The sequence below is a fragment of the Cavia porcellus genome, unplaced genomic scaffold (genome assembly GCF_034190915.1).
Source record: "Cavia porcellus strain 051 isolate PalLab524CR breed Dunkin Hartley unplaced genomic scaffold, mCavPor4.1 scaffold_3, whole genome shotgun sequence".
In the NCBI taxonomy this organism is placed as follows: domain Eukaryota; kingdom Metazoa; phylum Chordata; class Mammalia; order Rodentia; family Caviidae; genus Cavia; species Cavia porcellus.
In genome coordinates this window covers 15,124,280-15,142,446 of record NW_026947486.1, presented here as the reverse complement: position 1 = coordinate 15,142,446, position 18,167 = coordinate 15,124,280, and the positions used below count along the sequence as shown (strand labels likewise).

The following is an 18,167-nucleotide window of genomic DNA, read 5'->3' as shown; positions in this document are numbered from 1 at the left end:
TTTGTTACATTTCTGTTATGAACTATCTCATTTAAGTTCTACTGAGTTTTGCTAAATCTTAGCTATTTTGTTTATTTAAAGAATTGTTAAGGTTTATTTGTATTAGTTTTTCTCACTTTAAAATTTGTCTGTGCTTGTGTCCTTTTTTGCTTTCTACTTGTCTTCTTTTTTCTGCTTTTGGCTGTACTGAGTGTTGAACCCATGGCCTGCACACTGGGCTACTTCCCCGCACTTTTATTTTTTAAAAGGTCTCACTAAGTTGCCCAGGCGGGCCTTGAACTTGCAGTCATTTTGCCTCCCAGAGTGCTAGGTGTACAGGCATGGGTCACCATGGTTGGCCTTTACTCATTTCTTTATAACAATTTTTTTTCACTTTCAAAAGTTTTATTTGAACGATTTCTTACTGTTTTTGAACTCTGGCTACATTTCAAAATTACCTGCAAAGCATGTGGCAAAAAAGGTAATCTTTTCCTCCCCCATTGCAGTGTTTATAGCTGAGACCTCCATAACAAAAGATCTCCATAACAAATAAACATACCTGTTATTTAATAAAAGTCTCCTGTGCCACAGAAACCTTTAGAGATGAAAGGCCAAAGAAATAGAAAGTATTTTTATAGATGATGGGAAGACAAAAAGGATATTCTCTACTGGTAATAAACTGGAGGGAAATTAATAATGCCTGTTTGATCGGAATCTTTTCTGTGTCCATATGTGGCAGTGTGTTCCTAACTGAGGGAAAGTCAAGAAAAGTCACAGAGTGACCTTTTTAGATTTTATGGCCTGCTTCACAGGAGACTGGGGAGAAAATTGTAAGACCTTCCTGCTTCTGTTGATTTGTCCAATGTTAAGGATGCTGTGTTTTGGGATAGTGCTTCCTGAATCCCATCAACGGCTTGAAAAAAATACTCATTCTGATTTAAGGCCAGAGAGGTGTACTTCCACCTAGTGGGGAGGCTGAAGTAGGAGGCTCAGGAATTTGCAACCAGCATGGGAAAGATAGTGAGACACTGTCTCAAAATAAAATATGAAAGGGGCAGGGAGTGTAGCTCAGTGGTAAAGCATTTGCCTAGCATACACACAGCCCTAGGAACCACCAGAAAAAAATTATGATTTAGAATTTTACTAGATTTTTATACTTATATTAGTATTGTAAAATGTATCTTCAGCACACTAATTATTAGAAGTCACAATTTTTGCTTGTTACATTATTAATTTCTAATTATATTAATTTATGATCAATCATTTAATTTGCTTTTAAATATCCTTATTTTTGCGCACATTTGTAATCCCAATACTCAGGAGCCTGAGGCAGGAGGATCATTGCAAGTTTGAGATCAGCCTAGGCCACAAAGTGAACTCAAGGCCAGCCTGAACTGCATAGTGAGACCCTGTCTCAAAAAGATAAAAATAATTTCCTCATTTAAAAAAATTTTCTATAAATCTACCATTATCATGTGTCAAGGAGCCATCTTCTATATGTTATACAAGATATATTATTTATTTCATTGAAATAAATGTCTATAGTCATGACTGGCACTATTGATTTAAAAATAAGGTTTTTAAAAGAAACAAGCAATATTATATACATGTACCCACTCCCCAGGGTGATTGGAAACAATGTATTGCAGACATGTACAATTTAAAAACCAAACCAAAACAACAACAAAAAAACACAGCTTTTTTTGTTTTGTTTTTTAGTTTTCCTAAGACAGGATCTCAATGTGTAGTCCAGGCTGGTGTTGAATCACATATGGTCCAGGCTTGCCTAGTGGCAATCCTCTTGCCTCAGCCTCCTGAGTGCTGGGATTACAGGCATGTGTCTTCACAGCTGGCTAATAACAGCTTTTTAAAAGAAGAATAAAGCATCATTAACTGGATACAAAGTTTTATTGTTTACTAAATTATAAGAGCATGCATTTATCTTTTCTATTATCACCAGTTAAATTGGAGCCTTTTGCATAACATAGAGCATAAATATCTTATTTTACTTATTTAGTTGTATGTTAGGGCTATAAAACTAACTCTGGGCTTCCTGCTTGCTAGATAAGTGCTCTATCACAGACCTATGTCTCCAGCCATTTTTTTTTTTCTTTTTTGAGTCAGTGTCTTGCTATGTTGCAAATGCTACCCTCGAATACCTAGGCTCAAACAATTTTCCTGCCTCAGCCTCCAGTGCTAGTAGCCTAGATGTATTACAGTTATGATATTGGCCTCTTTTTAAAATGTTAAGCCTTACTGGTGTTTCATCTTTTTTTTCTAACAGCTTCTCTAGAAATTCAGCTATGGATTTTTGACACCTAGATATTTGATTCCTGAGTAGTACTCTCTATGACTCATGCAGTGGTAACACCACTCTTCCCATATTTAAAAATTGTGTGGGGTAGTCTGAGAGATGAGGCTTTAGCTTTAGTTTTATGGGTACATCCTAGCCTGCGAGGGCCAACCTTCTACACATAATTAGGTTTTGTGTGCCTGCTGCACTAGAAAGTGATCATTTTGATAGCATTTGAAGTGAAAATTAGCAAGCCAAGTTAACATCTAGATCTTTAGGATACACAATGTGAAGCAAGCAACTTAACTGACATAAAAATAGGATTATCTTTTTCCCTGGAAAGTTGATTTGCACCATATAGTAAGTTACAACTACTTGCTCATCAAAATGCATTTCCTACTGCTTTGAGGTTCTTTAGGCCTTCATTTTAAAGAGATTTTTGAGTCTAGAAATGTAAACATTTAAAAATTGCCCTCTGTAGCTAATTAATTTCATTTTTATATCCTCTAGGCTGAGATCAAAACACCAAATTCCTTGGGGATCTGGAGGGCAACCTTGTATAATTACCGAGGGACCTGCAGAAACCTGTGCAAAGATTACATACTTGCCAGGTGACATGTACATCTCATTGTCAACAATGCTGCAGCCAGTGAAGTCTTCTAGGACCTTATTTATCCAGTGTCTTATTGACTTATTAATGACAACAAAACCTTAGCTCCTATGTTCATTTCTGCAAGTTTTCATTTCTGTTTCATTTTAGGTCCTCCCCTCCCCCCCGGATACTGATAACATCCTTTTCAGTTGTGATTAGGACATTTATCTTTGTCAGATTGCTTTTAATATCTTTGGTATGTCTTGCTTCACATTCTACTTTGCCACATTTTGGAATTTACTCTCCCCCCCTTTGTTTTCATCATTCTTTGACTTGCTTTGTAGTTTTCATGTCAAAGTTTGGCAGTCCTATATTCTCACAGGATTAGAACATTGAAATGCCAGTCGGTCCTTTTTGTGGGCGTACTGGAGCTCAGGCTAAGATAATATTTCCTTCCCTTTATTTCCACTTAGCATCTTTTCTTTTTTAATACATCATTTAATGGACAAATATTTTAATGATTATATGCATGACAATTGTCAACTGACCTGCAAATTTATACCAGTAGCACTCTATACATTGGGGCGGGTAAGAAATATTTCTTCATACTTTCCTTCTACTTGATTGCAATGAAAAAAAAACCCTAGATTGAAGACCCCTTATGTTGAAAGCTTAATGAAGTCCCAGGTCTGTTCATTTGTTTTCTTTTTTGAGACAGTGTCTCACTAGGCTTGCCTTGAGCTCATGGTAATCCTCCTGCCTCAGCCTCCCAAATGCTGGGATTACAGGTATGTACCACCACACCAGGCTAGCTGTCTGTTCTTTTTTGATGTTCCAACATCCTTTCCCTCTTTTTTTTATTGAGATGTAATTCACATAACCTAAAATTCCACTTGAATTGATTGAGTCATTGACTGACATACTGGGGATTGAACTCCGGGTCTTCATACTGAACTACATCCCTAGCCACTCCTACCCCTTAAATTTTATTTTTTTAAAAAATTTGAGGCAGGATTTCACTAATTTGTCCAGGTTGGACTCAAATTTGGAATTCTTTTGCCTCAGCCTTCTGGAGTGCTAAATTACAGAGGTGTGCCACCATGACTGGCAAAAATTAACCATTTTAAAATGTTCAGCACAATTCAGTATCTAACATCTTTCTTGTAATTGATATAGAATTCATATAGCATAAAGTTAGCAGTTAGCCATTTAATGTGTTTTAATTTTATATTCTTTTAATTTTTTGTTTTTAAGAGACTAAAAACCAAATAAAATAAAACAGAATAAAGCCATTCAAAACAAAACAGTGAAAGTGATACAGAACTTAAAACAAGATAATAGGAAATCAATACTGGCTACCATAATACCTCTTGTTAGCATCAAAATAGCTGCCCATACCATCAGACATAATAAAATCAAATAAAAAAGAACAATAAAACCAGTCAAAACAAAACAGTGAAAGTGATACGAGACTTCAAAATCAACAATGGTTACCATGACGTATCCTATCTTCAAAATAGCTGCCCATGCCATCAGATATAATAAAATCAAACCAAACAAAGCAGAATAAAACCAATCAAAACAAAACAATGAAAATGATACAGGACTTTAAAACAAAGTAATAGGGAATTAAGGATGGCTACCACCTTCCCTTTTTAGGCGTTTCTTCCCCTTTCACTTTCGTAATATCTACTGTACATTTTGGATCCCACTAACTCCTTCAGTTTTTTATACTAAGGAAACAACATGATATTCACCTATGTGAGTCCAAACCATTTCACCCAAAAGCATGATCAGAAGTGGCATCCATTTACCTTCAAGAGTCTTGTGATCATCTTTCTTTATAGCTGAGTAGCTTTCCATTGTATAAAAATGCCATATCTTTCTTCTCTGTTCTGTGGGTCCTGATGGCAGGCTACCCCTGCTTTTTTCAGGTTCCCTGTCACATAGAACATTGTTTTTTCTCCTTTTATTTTCAATCTATAAATTTTTATTCAATTCAATGTGTTTCTTGTATACTGCATATTGATGGATCTTGTCTCCTGATCCACTCTCCCTGTCTTTATTGGTGAATTGAGGCCATCTATACTAATGGTTAGGGCCAACATGCTGTGGTTTGCCTCTGCCATGCTTTTTTCCTGCTGTTGGCTCCCTGCTTTTCTCCTCCATTCAATTGTTTACCCCACTTGACGATCTCACTTTGTTGCTGTTCCAGGAACTGGGGTCATTTTTATCTATCTATAGAATGTCCTTGATTATTCTTTGTAAAGTTGCTTTTGCGGTCATGAATTCCTTCAGTTGTTCTTTGTCATGGAAGTATCTTATTTTGCCATTAAATTTGAAAGATAGCTTTGCAGGGTATGTCGATCTGGGCTGGAAGTTGTTATCCTTTAGGACTTAAAATACCTTATTCCACGCTCCTCTTGATTTGATGATTTATGTTGAGAAGTCTGTTGTAATTCTGATGAGTTTTCCTTTATAGGTTATCTGTTTCTATTCTCTAACAGCATTTAATATTCTGTTCTTGTGCTGAATTTCTGGGATCTTGATTATTGTATGTCTGGGTGTAGATTTATTTTGGTTATGGTTAGTTGGAGTTCTAAATGCCTCACTTATCTTATGTCAAATCCTTTTTCCATGCTTGGGAAGTTCTCTGCTATTACTTTTGTAAATAGTTTCTTTATGTCATTTGCAATGACTCCTGCTTTTTTGCTGATCCAGTTTTCTTTGTATTGTCTCGTAGCCGTTGAATTGTTATTTATTGGTTCTTTCTTATTTTCAAGAGATTTTTCCTTTCTTGATCACTAGCTGCCATCCTGTCTTCAAGGTCTGAAATTATATCTTCAGTTTCTTTGAAGTGGGTTTTCCAGCTTTCAGTGGAGCTTTTAATTTCCTGGATATCTCTTTGAGTCTGTTTCATGCATTCAAGGTTTCCCTCATTCTCCTATGATCTTCCTTTTTAAAAAATCTATGTCTTCTTTAGATATGCTCAGCAACCCTTTTATTGTATTTGTCATTTCTTCTTTTCCTTGAGGTATTATTTCTGATCTGATTTGTTTTACAGCCTCATGAAGTAGTTTCTTTACTTCAGGTACTGTCATTCCAGAAATTTCAGGTGTTTGAGTTCTACTTTCTTCCTTGCCCATGTCTCCTGGACTTGTTCTGTGTGGGCTGGAGGCCAGAGATTGCCTTTTTCTCCTTCATGTTGATATTTTCCTGGATCCTTATGTACAAGCAAGTTGTGGGGCCACAGGCACTTCTCACATTGGCTACCTGGTCCACAGTGTAGGGGCATGGGTCAGGCACTTGTATTTCCCAGGAGTGGTGGGGTGTGGGGTAGGCTTTTCTAGACAGTTGTGGCTTTTCTGAGATGTGACTGGCTGCTTCTCTTGGCTTACACTGGCTATCCATGGGAGAGTCCTGATGGTGACCAGCATGTATATAGGCACTATGCTGGCTGCTTCTCCCTGCCTTTGCTGGCTACCTATGGCAGAGTCCCTATGGTGGCATTTTTGTTTTATTTTAAAAAGATTTTTTTTAAAAAAACCAGAATAAAGCCAATCATAACAAAACAGTGAAAGTGGTATAGGACTTCAAAACAAGATAATAAGAGATCAACAACAATATAACGCTTCTTGTTATCTTCAAAATAGCTGCCCATACCATCAGAAATAATAAAACCAAACAAAATAAAACAGAATAAAACCAACCCAAGCAAAATAATGAAATGATACAGGACTTTAAAACAAGATAATAGGGAGTTAACAATGGCTACTACCTTTAGAAAGAAATCCCCCATAGGTGCTATACTGCATATTTTTATGCTCCAAATAGATGCTCAGACCACCAGCTGTGGGCTTGCAAAGTCAGTCAAATACTAAATGTCACAAGGTTGTTTTTTCCATCCCCAGTAGCTATCATCCCAGCCTGTGTTTCTTCGGATCAGCTGATTGCTGACCGGGGTAGGAGAGAGGTTGGCTCTGCTTTTCTCCCAGCCTATGCACTAGCTGGCTCACAGAAAGGGGTTAGCTTCTTGTTTCTCCTCCGTGTGGCCTGTGACTGCCCAAAATTAGCCATTTTAAAGTGATCAGTTCAGTGACTTTTTAATCATATTCATAATATTGTACAACTACTACTTCTATCTAGTTGCCAAAATATTTTAGAACAAAACAAGATACCTGTATCCATCTGATAGCATATTACCTGAAATGCTTGCCTCATAAAAATTGGACCTCTGCTGTGATTTAGCTGGAAAATGTTCCCCCAAGGTCTCACATGTGCAGAGGGAGGCTTTGGGAAGATGATGGGCTCTTGAGGGCTCTAATTTCATTACTGGGCCAGTCCGTTGGTGAGATCCTCATTTGATGGCACACTAGGATGCAGTGGAAACCTTGGAGGTCAAGACTAGCTGAAGGGAGTGAGTCATGGTTGTGTCAGCTGGGGGACTATATCTTGGCCCTGCCCCTTTTCTCTATAGCTCTTTCCTTCTCATTCTCTATCCTGGCTCTCCTGATGAGCAGCTTTCCTCTGCTAGGTGCTTCTGTCATGATATCGTTTCCTTGCCACAGGACTAAAAGTAATGAAACCAGCCAACCATGAGCTGAAACTTCTGAAACCATGAGCAAACTTAAAGCTTTCTTCCTGAAAGTTGGTTTATGCCTGATGCAGTATTTTGTTACTCCAATGAAAACCTTCTAGTTAAAGTAGGCAGGCCAGATCAATTCCTTGAGAAAGCCACTGAACATAGGGCCATTTTGGGATGAAGTCAGAGATGATTTTTTGAGTGGTGTGAATTCCTGGGCTCACCAGATTCTTAGAACCTGTTCCTATAAGATCAGTGCCTGGTCAGTATCAGTAACTGATATGTGCATTTTGAATACTGCCATTTCATTAAGTCTAATTTCTAACATCATTTTTTGTTTTTGTTTTTTTGAGTCTGGATCTTGCTGTGTAGTCCAGGCTGGCCTTGAGCTCACTTATAGTACAGGCTGACCTCAAACTTACAGCCATCCTCCTGCATCAGCCTTCCATGAGCCACCATGCCCCGGTGTAAGATCATTTTTTGTAATTAACAAAGTGTTTTGTGTTGCTCAGATACTTTGTTAGAAATATGGGCTTCTGATAGAAATTTACTAAACACTCTTGGAATATGTATAGGGTAACTGACCACCACTAGAGTGTAGGTTGATATAGATAATGTCCATGTTGAATAATCCTGGAGTTACATCATATATATAGTTAACTTTTTTGTTGGTGCATTTTAGATATACATAACGATCACTCCTATCATGGGAAATTTGTGCCTGTGTGTGATATATCTTGCTTTTTTTCCATTCCCCTCTCCTCCCTTCAACCCATAATTAACTTAACTTGTGCAACTTCTATTATAACAATTGATCAAAATTGAGAGGCAGTGAATATTTAAATGGATCTCAAGCAATTTGTGCCCCAGGTCAAGCTGGAAATGCTAGCATAAATATACTGTTCTCACACTTATCCTCAATCACCACGTCCTGCTCAGTGTGTGAGAAGACTGCCTTGTGGAGATTGATTCTGAAGGTGATTACTTTCATGCTACGTGGCACCTAAACACAAATGCTATTTCAACTGGTGTTTAGAGAGAGGCAGACAATCTTGTGTGTTAACATGGGAGGAAAAAGGACTTGCATTTTACTTGCTGAGAGGCAGTTTTCTAAAGTGGTTAAGGACTTTTCAAGGATTTTTTTTTATTTTTGATACCAGGAATCTAACTCATGGCTTCCTACTTGCCAGGCAGGCTCTGTGCTGCTGAGCTATATCCCTGACCCACAAGGATATTTTTGACTGATTTTTATCATAAGCTTTTTGGATAACACCCCCACCCCCACCCCCACCCCACAGTGTAACATGGGTCTGGCTTTTCAAGGTTCCCAGAGAACTGTAGTGGAATGTCTATGCTTTAGAAAAATTACAGATTTTCTTGTTTAGATTGCCTCATGGCAAACTATTAGTAGGATGGAGATTCAGGATAATTTATTTCAAAACCCAGTAGCTATGTGTTATTATTAATGGGAAAAATGACAACAGTTGCTTTCATTGTGTGAGAAAAACTGTTCTGTTTCTCTAACCCATATATGTAGAATTCCATGGTAAAATTCCACAGACACAGTTTATGGTAAGGCTGAATGATGGGTTTATTGCTTGAATATCATTTTCTACTTCTAACCAGACAGTGATGAAATTGTAAAATCATCTTTATGTACTATAAGTTAGAGCATGTATCTGTGTAAATGATGTATAAAATGTCGTTTTGGAAAAATCCCTACAACTATTTTCTTTACACTAGTAAAAAGTAGATGAGCAGTAGCTTTATTGATTTTAAGTTTTCTGGATTTTCTTTTCATAGTTTCTAATTATGAATTCAACAGGTATTATGCTTTGATGCCTATTTGGAAGATGAACTGCTTGATAAAAGCCAAGAAATATATAGAATAAGATACTATAAAATCTACTTCTATCCGGAAGATGACACAATTGAAGTAAATGAACCAGAAGTGAAAAACAGCGGACTGCCTCAAGGTATCTATTGAAAGCAGCATTGTGGTTATTTAACTTCTAACTCTTGCCATTATGTACTGTCTTTCTTTAACTTTTGAAAAGGCCCCATAGGAGTACTTAGGTATCTTATCTTGTTTTCAGTGGTGATATAAACATACTGTTAGTATGTAGTTAATGTTAGTGACTGATCAGCTTCCTATAACCCGCACCTCAGTATTGGCCATTTCTGTCACTGCTCTGAGGCACAATGTGTCATTTCAAGTGCTGCTTTAGTATGAACAGACTCTCCTGTGTCTCTGATCTTGTCCTAAAACTTTGGTCCCTTTGACATGGCTACCTGGTTTCCTTCACAACATGCTCAGAAGAAGAGAAAGTTGTTTCCCATTGCCACTTCCAGACTGGTATTCTCTCTTTTTCTTGCATTTCTTGTCTTTTGTTTCAACTGCCTTTACATCTTCCTTGTACATGTTCACTAACATCATTTGTGGTGATTAACAAAACCTCAGTGGTATCTCAACAGAGTTCTTGTTCCTGGATATGTGCCTAGGCATATTTACCTGTGCTGTGCTCTGGCCTGGTAAGAATTAGCTCTGTGGCCAAGAGAGACCCAACCCTGGGCTGCATTATTAGACTATAGTGGAGATCAAGGGAAGAAACTGGGGTTAAATTCTGGATGCCGAGAGAGGACAGTAACTATAAGGGTGAAAGGACTGAAAATTATCGTGTTTGAGACTAAAGAGTAGAAACGGATATTTGTCTGTACTGTAATGGCAAGATTCAAGTATGCCTGACAATGTCTTAAGATGTCTAGGGGTGTGTCAGGGAGGGTGAGTGACCTTATTTTCTGTGTCCTCATGGATGGTATCTAGGGATCAGAATTCAAGTCATGTTTAGCTTTGTAGCAGAGAGCTGTCAGAAGCTGTGATAGGTGGTCTTGGCTTGGAGTCGGAGGTGGTTTCTGGTGTAGGGTTGAGGAGTGGGGTCCCTTATTTGTTCATTCGTCTCAATGGATGCCCCTGGAATGCGGTTGAGATGTTCTTCACTGATAGCTTGGTAGAGGCATTGGAGAGGAGTTGAGCGTTTGGTGATCGGTCTAAATGATCTTCCAGAGTCCTTTGTTTCCCAAGAAGCCTTAATTCTTGGGTGAGATTTTTTTCTTTGTCTTTTGCAATATTGTTACCTCCAATATCTGAGACTCTGAAATTGCCCTCTCTGAGTGCAGTCTCCACTCCCTTTTACGTTCCTCATTTGCCTATACCTAGTGAGCACAGCAGCTATTCTTTGCTGTTCCAGTAAAACATGCCCTATGTCTTTCTGTTCCCCTTACTACCATCCTAACTCATGCTACCCTCATCGCTTTGCTGGAGGAGAGAAATAGCTGCCTACCACTTGTGGTCTCCCTGTTTCCACTTATGTTCCTCCTACAGTTTGTTGTCTATGTGGCAGCTATGGTGTTGTCTGAGATGTTACCTTGATATGGTAGTGGCCTCTAAGAAGCATTTGTGCAGGGTCTTCCTGAGGCCACAGAACACAAGGATCACGGGCCAAATTAAATCACATAACTCACATGATAGATTAAAATAATTGAAGACACAGCAACAGTTGGGGGTGTGCCTCAGTGTGGAGCACTTGCCTGGCATGTTTACTACCCTGGATTCATCCCCAGCACAGGGTGGAGGTAGTGGGGACACAAAACCTAACAGAACTAACTTACACAGTGAGAAGCAAAGAGAAAGAGACAAAACAGGTTTCTACCTTTGGACCAAATTCAAGTGGGTGAAAGAACCACACTCCTCTCTCTCTGTTTCATCAGCCTTATCTTTGAAGTGTGTGGTTTAGAGCCTAAAATTGAGAGCCAAGCAAGGAGAACCACAAGCAAAAAGGGCCCTGGGCCATGGGCATATGCTTGCTGTGTTGTTGAGCTGCAGGGATGAGTGTGCCTGGCCACAGCTGTAGCTCACCAGTGAGCCTACTGAATAGTCATGGGTTTCACTTGTGTTTCTTGGACAGAGGATGCATGGGGCCAGAATGGGTGTTGCCAGTGAATGAGTGGCCGAATTAAGGCCTCATAAATATTGAGTACTCATGAATATTTAGTGCCCCATGTACAGTGTGTCATGAATATTTAGAGCCCAGGTGCCTCATGTATATTTAATATCTACTGAAAATTCATTCTCTCTTAGTTCTTCTATTCCTTCTTTTTGAAGTTTAACACACATGTATCCTGCTTACTATCTCTTGTTTAGTATATCTTATATTTTCCACCTATGCTGAATAAAATTTTTGTTTACTAACCAGTTGCTTGGGCCCGATTCCTCCAAAGTTACATACCACAGTGAGGGAGAAACAGGAATTTGGGGGCCAGGGGCCCCAGAGAGAAAGGTTGTTATGCGTCCTCATTCAGTATGCACAGGGACTTCCCTCAATGCTCACAAGATTGAAGTTTTTCTTATAGTTTCTCTTCATTGTGTCTGCTGCTTAGGATGATCACTTTGGAGCCAACCAGCATTGCTAAGAAGTGTTCTTTGAAAACTTGCTTTGTGCTATGCACTGTGCTGGGCTTTGGAAAAAATCAACAAGAGGACTAGGACCCATCATACCCTGGTCTTCTGGGGTTTATGGGCTAGCGAGTTAGGACAGGGAGCACGGTTGTTAGGGAGTTTTACAATTTTTTGGACTAGAATTGCGGAGTGTATAAATGAATACAATGGTGGTAGGAATAGAAAGTAGGGGAAGGCTTCTTTTTAAAACTATAAGTAATTGTCTTTAGTAAATATGATAAAATCCAAAAAAATAAATGAAAAGAAAAAGAGGCTAGGGTTGTAACTCAGTGCAAAGGCCCTTGGTTCAATCTCTGGTACTGTAGTCCCCACTACTCCTAAGGCTGAGGCAGGAGGGTTGTTTGAATCCCAGCAGTTTAAGGCCAGCCTAGGCAACATAGTAAGATCCATACTGGGTACAGAGTGTCCTGTGTCTTCCAAAGCTCTTTAGAGTTGCTTATGGACTCCTATAGAATCTCCTTTTAAGTATCTTGCTGGAATATCCAAGATGATATAGAGAAAATGTCAAGGCATCAAATATGCTGAGTTTGTGTCCTCAGAAGTCAAAGAATGAATTCTAAGGAACAGCAAAGGTTAGAGTAGGAAAATTTATTGGAGAAATTAAATGGGAATAGGAATGGGGATAGGATAGATCCTGAGAGACAGGACGGGTCCTAAAATAGTTTTCCCAATTGGGGAGGGCTTTAAGAGACATTTGGTTGGCAGAGTTGATGGTTCTTAAGCAGTGATTAAATATAGAGAGTAAGACCATCCCTGAAGTTAATACTGACCTTGTCAGCTTTACTGAAAAAAGGAAGCGGGCTTGGGAAAGTGATTCACTCCTTCTGAATTTGGTTTATATTCTGAGGATTGACTCCAAGGCCTTGTGCATGCTGGGCAAGTGCTTTAGCACTGAGCCATATCCCAGTTCCATCTGAAGCTTATCTGATTGCTCAGAAGCCTCTGTTCTAGGGGATGGTGATAGCTTTGTAAAGGCCAGGAGTAAAGAACTTGAAATAGGATTGGGATTTGTTGCTGTGAGGTGTGTGTGTGTGTGTGTGTGTGTGTGTGTGTATGATGAAGCCTTTGAAGGAGTGTTGGGACATGTGTGTGGTGATGTCCACCAGGCAGGTAGAAATTTGGGATGTGTTTTTAGGAAAAACGTCTATTCTAGAATTACAGATTGGGAATCATGGGTGCCCAGATCATGACCAGAATGAATCTGCACTGCTGTGTGGGAGGAAAGCCACTGTTGAGGCTGTTCAGAGAGGAAAGGGCTTCAATTCACTGTTCCTACTGGTTTGCCTACTTGGAAGGAGCAAGTGAAGTTTGGTGTGAAGAGGCAGTCCATGTGAACTGTCTTCACTGCATTGTTCTTTGTGTTTCAGCTTGCATACTATCCACCCGTCATTTATTGGAGAATTTATGACTGAATGAATAATGAGTAAACCTAAAATATGAAAATATGTTAACATTTCAGAAAAAGTTTTCACAAACTTTTAAGGTTAAAAGTATGAGATTTGGTTTTTGGTCTTTTTGAGCTGTGGTTTCACTATGCAGTTCCTACTGGCCTTAAACTCACTTAGTAGCCTACTTTGGCCTGTAACTCACAGTGATCATCCTGCCTCTGCCTTCCAAGTGCTGGGACCACAGATATGTGCCACTGTGTTTTTTTTTTTTTTTTTAATTTGTGTGTTTGTTTTGTGGCAGGATCTCACTAAGTAGTCAGTTTGGCCTAGACTCACTGTGTAGCCCAGACTGGCCTTGAACTCACTGCGATTCTCCTATCTTAGCCTTCTAAGTACTGAGATCACAGGCATGTGCCACCATGCCCAACCATATTTTGTAAAGGGACAGGCAGTTTTAGACTTTTTGGGGTCCTTTTAAAAAACATATATAATAAGACAGTTTTTAAAGGTTGCCAATTATGTATTAGAAAATTAGAAAAGACAACTTTTCATTTTTGTGAGTGTCTGTTTTACTTAAGTGTATTTGATTAGGTGAGTAACTGTTACTTTAGTAAAAATTATTTTCTTACAGATTTTCACTTGAATACTTGCTCTTTCATTCTCTAACCAAGGTTTTCTTACTTTCTGATCATTTCTTTCACTGTGATTCCAAATTTGCCCAAATGATGGTCTGAAGGTCACAAAACATCTGAAACCTTCATTATATGTTGTTATTTTAAAATTATTTTAAGTGGAAGCTCATATCTCTGTAGCTCATTGGCCTTTGCCCAGTTTATTTTTATTATTTTATTATTATTAAACTATCCAAGAAGAGATACAAAAGGCACCCTATTGGAAAGGTTCTTACTAAGACTTCAGCTCTCACACCCTGTTGATTTCAGATCTTACAAAGGCAGATTCCAAAGGCAAGTTGAACACAGTAATAATGATGCACTTGATCTTTAAAATTTTTTTTATTTTAAAGATAATAAAATCCAACAAATAAAAACAGAATAAAGCCAATCAAAACCAAGCAGTGAAACTGGTACAGAACTTTGTAGTAGGATAGCAAGAAAACAGCAATGACCACCATAGTTTCTATCTTCACAATAGTTGTCCATTTGTATTTGAAAATTATATTTGTTATTTTTTAAAATACTTCATGGTTTCTCTTTCTGTATTTTTATTTTTTGCTTTGTTTGGTATTGGATTTGTTATTAATAAAGACTCAGAAAAAGAAACCTGAGTAAAAGACTATTTGAAAGTCTCTGGAAAACTTCAGAATTTCTGATTGACTTACTGTCTGTGGTCAAGACTCCCTTAATGAAGATGCAGCTCGAGGGTCATGGTCAGAATACACAGTGATCACACTGTCTAATGACATTCAATTTGTCAGCAGGGTGAGAAACTTGGAAGGTTGTAACAAATTCTGTTGAAAGCAAATATGAATAACTACTCTGTCATCAAAATTTGTTTAGAGTGAAATATTTAATATGATGATTTTTGTTAAGGGAAGTATGTTTAGAAAGCAAATAGTTTGAAAAATCATTAAAACACCTACTTCAGGCTTTACTAACAGATGGGGAAAAGGAGAGGGTTCAGAAGGAGAGGATAGGTAATGTTTCTGTCAGTTATGTGTTAGGTGGCCTGGGCCCCACCTTTTATGTACCCATGGGCCCTAGGATGAGGTTAGGGATCAAGCTGACATGCTGCCACCAATGGTGTACCTGTCATTTCACAGGTTTTGGCATTTCCCAAAGGACTGGGAGGCTGTATGTGCTTGTTTCTTGTGGACCTGCCCATTCAGAAATCAGTACAACTGGATTAATTATACTTGCCCGCATTTTAGTTGTCCGTACTATCATGTAATTACATAATTGCTTTTTCGGGGTGGGGAGAATTTAGGATAAGCCAGAAATAAGAGGCTTTCATTAGCAAGGTACAAAAATAGGCATTCAGTTATATGCAGCTTCTTAATCAGAGGAATATTTTAAAAATTACTTCAATATTCATGATTTCTTATTGGCAAAGAGATTTGTGTGTATTAGGAGTCAAGTAAGTCACTGGTGCAATTCAAAGCTTCTTTAAATTTTTTGCCAGGATATCACTGTCTTTTGGGTTAGATGTGTTCTATTTATAGAATTTGTTGCTTTTCTCCTGGATTGTAGTTCAAACAGTTTCACATCAAGCCAGGTATGTCAGAGGTAAACCCAGTAGTTTTTACTCCTAATTGTCTAACAGAATTATTGTCAGTCCAGTACTGTACTACTGAGTCCAAGTGAATCTGTGCTAAAAAAATATAACAATTAAGATTGCAGCCTCATTTCTGGCATGGTCTATTCCACTTGTCCTCAATTGAAAGCTATCATCAAACTCTCCTACCGCACCTCAGAACTTTCTGTTCTGCAGGCCTGGTGTCAAGAACTGGCTTTTACATGGTTCTTGGTGCACCCTTGGTTAAGGACACTGGTAGATAATAATGACTTGTTTTGGCTTCTCAATAGATGAGTAGTTCTTATGCTTTTTTAAAAAAAAATGCGCTAAAATAATTTACCTGATTGAAGTCTGATGTGGTCATACATGACTGTTACTCATGCCTGTAATTCTATCATGAGAAAGCTGAGGCAGGAGGATTGCTGTAAGTTTGAGGCTGGCCTGGGCTGCATAAAGAGTTAAATGCCAGCCTGAGCTATGTAGCCAGAACTTGTCTCAAAATAACAAGTATACAACATTTATCCAATTGAAGTAAATTAAGTCAGTCATTTATATGCCATTCATTCTTACTGGACATATATCTAATACTATTTGTCATAATATAGAAGAGGCTTTGCAGTAGGATTGGTAGATAGTATATAAAATGCCCAGTTAAATTTGAATTTCAGATAAGCAATGGTGAAGTTCGTGTCTAGAGGTACCCCCAAAGGCTCATGCAGGGGCCAGGTGTGGGGTCTCATGTCCAGCACTTGAGAGGCTGAGGCAGGAGGAATGCTTAGAGTTTGAAGCCAGCCTGGGCTACGAAGTCAGACTGCATAGTGAAACCCTGTCTCAAAAAGACAAAACAAACAAACAAACAAAAAAAAGCTTCATACAATTGTGGGGAGCTTTTCAGAAGTGGCTGAACCTAGAGTATGTTGTACTAGGATCAAGGCTATGTGATTACTAAATCAGTCCATGGATTGGTTTGGCATAGTTCTGGCTAGGATTAAGGGTATGAGTGCCACCACCTACCCCAGATCAGGTAGCCTGCATACAATATAAGGAGCGAAAGAGGGCTAATGTGTTTTTGCCTGCCTGCTTGCTGTAGACTATTTCTTCTCTGTGGTGCCCCTTTGCCCTTTAACTTGTGGGAGTCAGGTATTTTGTCTCGGCAAAGAGAAAAGTAACTAAAACAAACTATCCCAAATATTTCTTTGGAAAATACAGTAAAAATTTACTCATTGTCTTCATGGCAGTCACATGTTTCTGGGCACCCTATATTTATCAAGTTGCTAAATCCAGGAATCCTGAAGGGTAGACGTTAGGGTGGGAATAATTACTGAATGGAACATTGTAGAATGTAAGAGTGGAGGTGAGTGACTAGTCTTTAAAGATAGGTACTTGTGTGTGGTGGCTGTTCACTAAACATTGTGGAGGGAAGGGGAGGTGGGAGGTAGTAGTAGCACAGTGTGCAGGTACCGTCAGCGGTGCCAGGTCCTTGAAGGATCAGAGGAGAAAGAAAGCCAGGATCCACTGGAGAAGGTGATACTTGAGTAGTACCTTGAAAGTGGCACCTCCTATAAAAGGGGAAAGATAAGGGCAGGACCCTTAAGAGCAGCAGCATGAGATTTCAAAGGTGGGAAAGTGGTGGGGCAAGTAGTTGGGAGGTGTTTGGAGCAGACCACAATATGTGTGAAGAAAAACTAGGCAAGGGGACATTACAGTACCCTGGGGCTATCTTCTGGTGCTTATTCAGTGGTTAAGGGGGAGGGTAGGGTTATTATTTCTCATTATGATCAGGGATATGAAATTTTTAGTTTTTTTAATTTGCTGTGAGGCATGTGCCAGATTATTTACATATAAAAGAGTTATTTTTGTAAAATTAAAACCTCAAGGGTAGTATTTTCAAAAAACAGTAGTAAAATTGAAATAGTCATTTTAATGGAGGAATATAGTGAACACAAATGGAGCAAAAGATGCTATATGTTTAAGGCTCTTAGTTTGTGAGGATACAAATTTAGTACACATGGCAACAAAGGTAAATTGTACATTTTTCTTCACCTATTCAATGCTTCCTCTAGTCATAGATGCCCCTAGGTCTGCAGCATTACAAATATGGTGGGGGGGGGCACAATTAATAGAAATAAGAGACTAGAGCCAGGGATTTAGCTCAACGATATAAGTTCCTGCCTGGTAAGTGCGAGGTTGTGAGTTCGATTCCCAGTACCAAAAACAAATAAACAAATGAAAAGAAATAAAGACAATAGAATCTTAATTCTGGTAGGTGAATTCCAAAAAAACCCCCAGAATTTAGTGGTGTGAGTAAAATCTAAGATAGATCCCAACTGAATGACATAAAAACACATTAAACATAACTAGATATATGGCCACTTTGATCTAAACCACAGGGAAATATCCAGAAAGTTAAAGCTTGCAAAGTATGTTCAGATAACAGTGCTTTTACAGAGGAGGACAGATGTAAAATATGTCAGTGAGGACAATCTGGCGAGCAGGCCTCTGATGCCTGGACCTGTGTCCCTGTTGTCTTTATGGGGTAGTTTAAAAGATTAAGCACCTGAAAG

General features: G+C 38.6%; 1 protein-coding gene across 3 annotated transcripts in view; it reads left to right on the top strand.

The window, feature by feature from the left end:
- The window catches only part of Efhc2 (EF-hand domain containing 2), a 174,973-nt gene that overhangs the window by 52,341 nt on the left and 104,465 nt on the right, over positions 1–18,167 (top strand). For all 3 annotated transcript variants that reach the window (XM_063245750.1, XM_063245748.1, XM_063245749.1), the window contains exon 3: positions 9,272–9,422. In XM_063245750.1, coding sequence (XP_063101820.1) covers positions 9,272–9,422 — 151 coding nt within the window. The remainder of the gene's footprint in view (positions 1–9,271; positions 9,423–18,167) is intronic.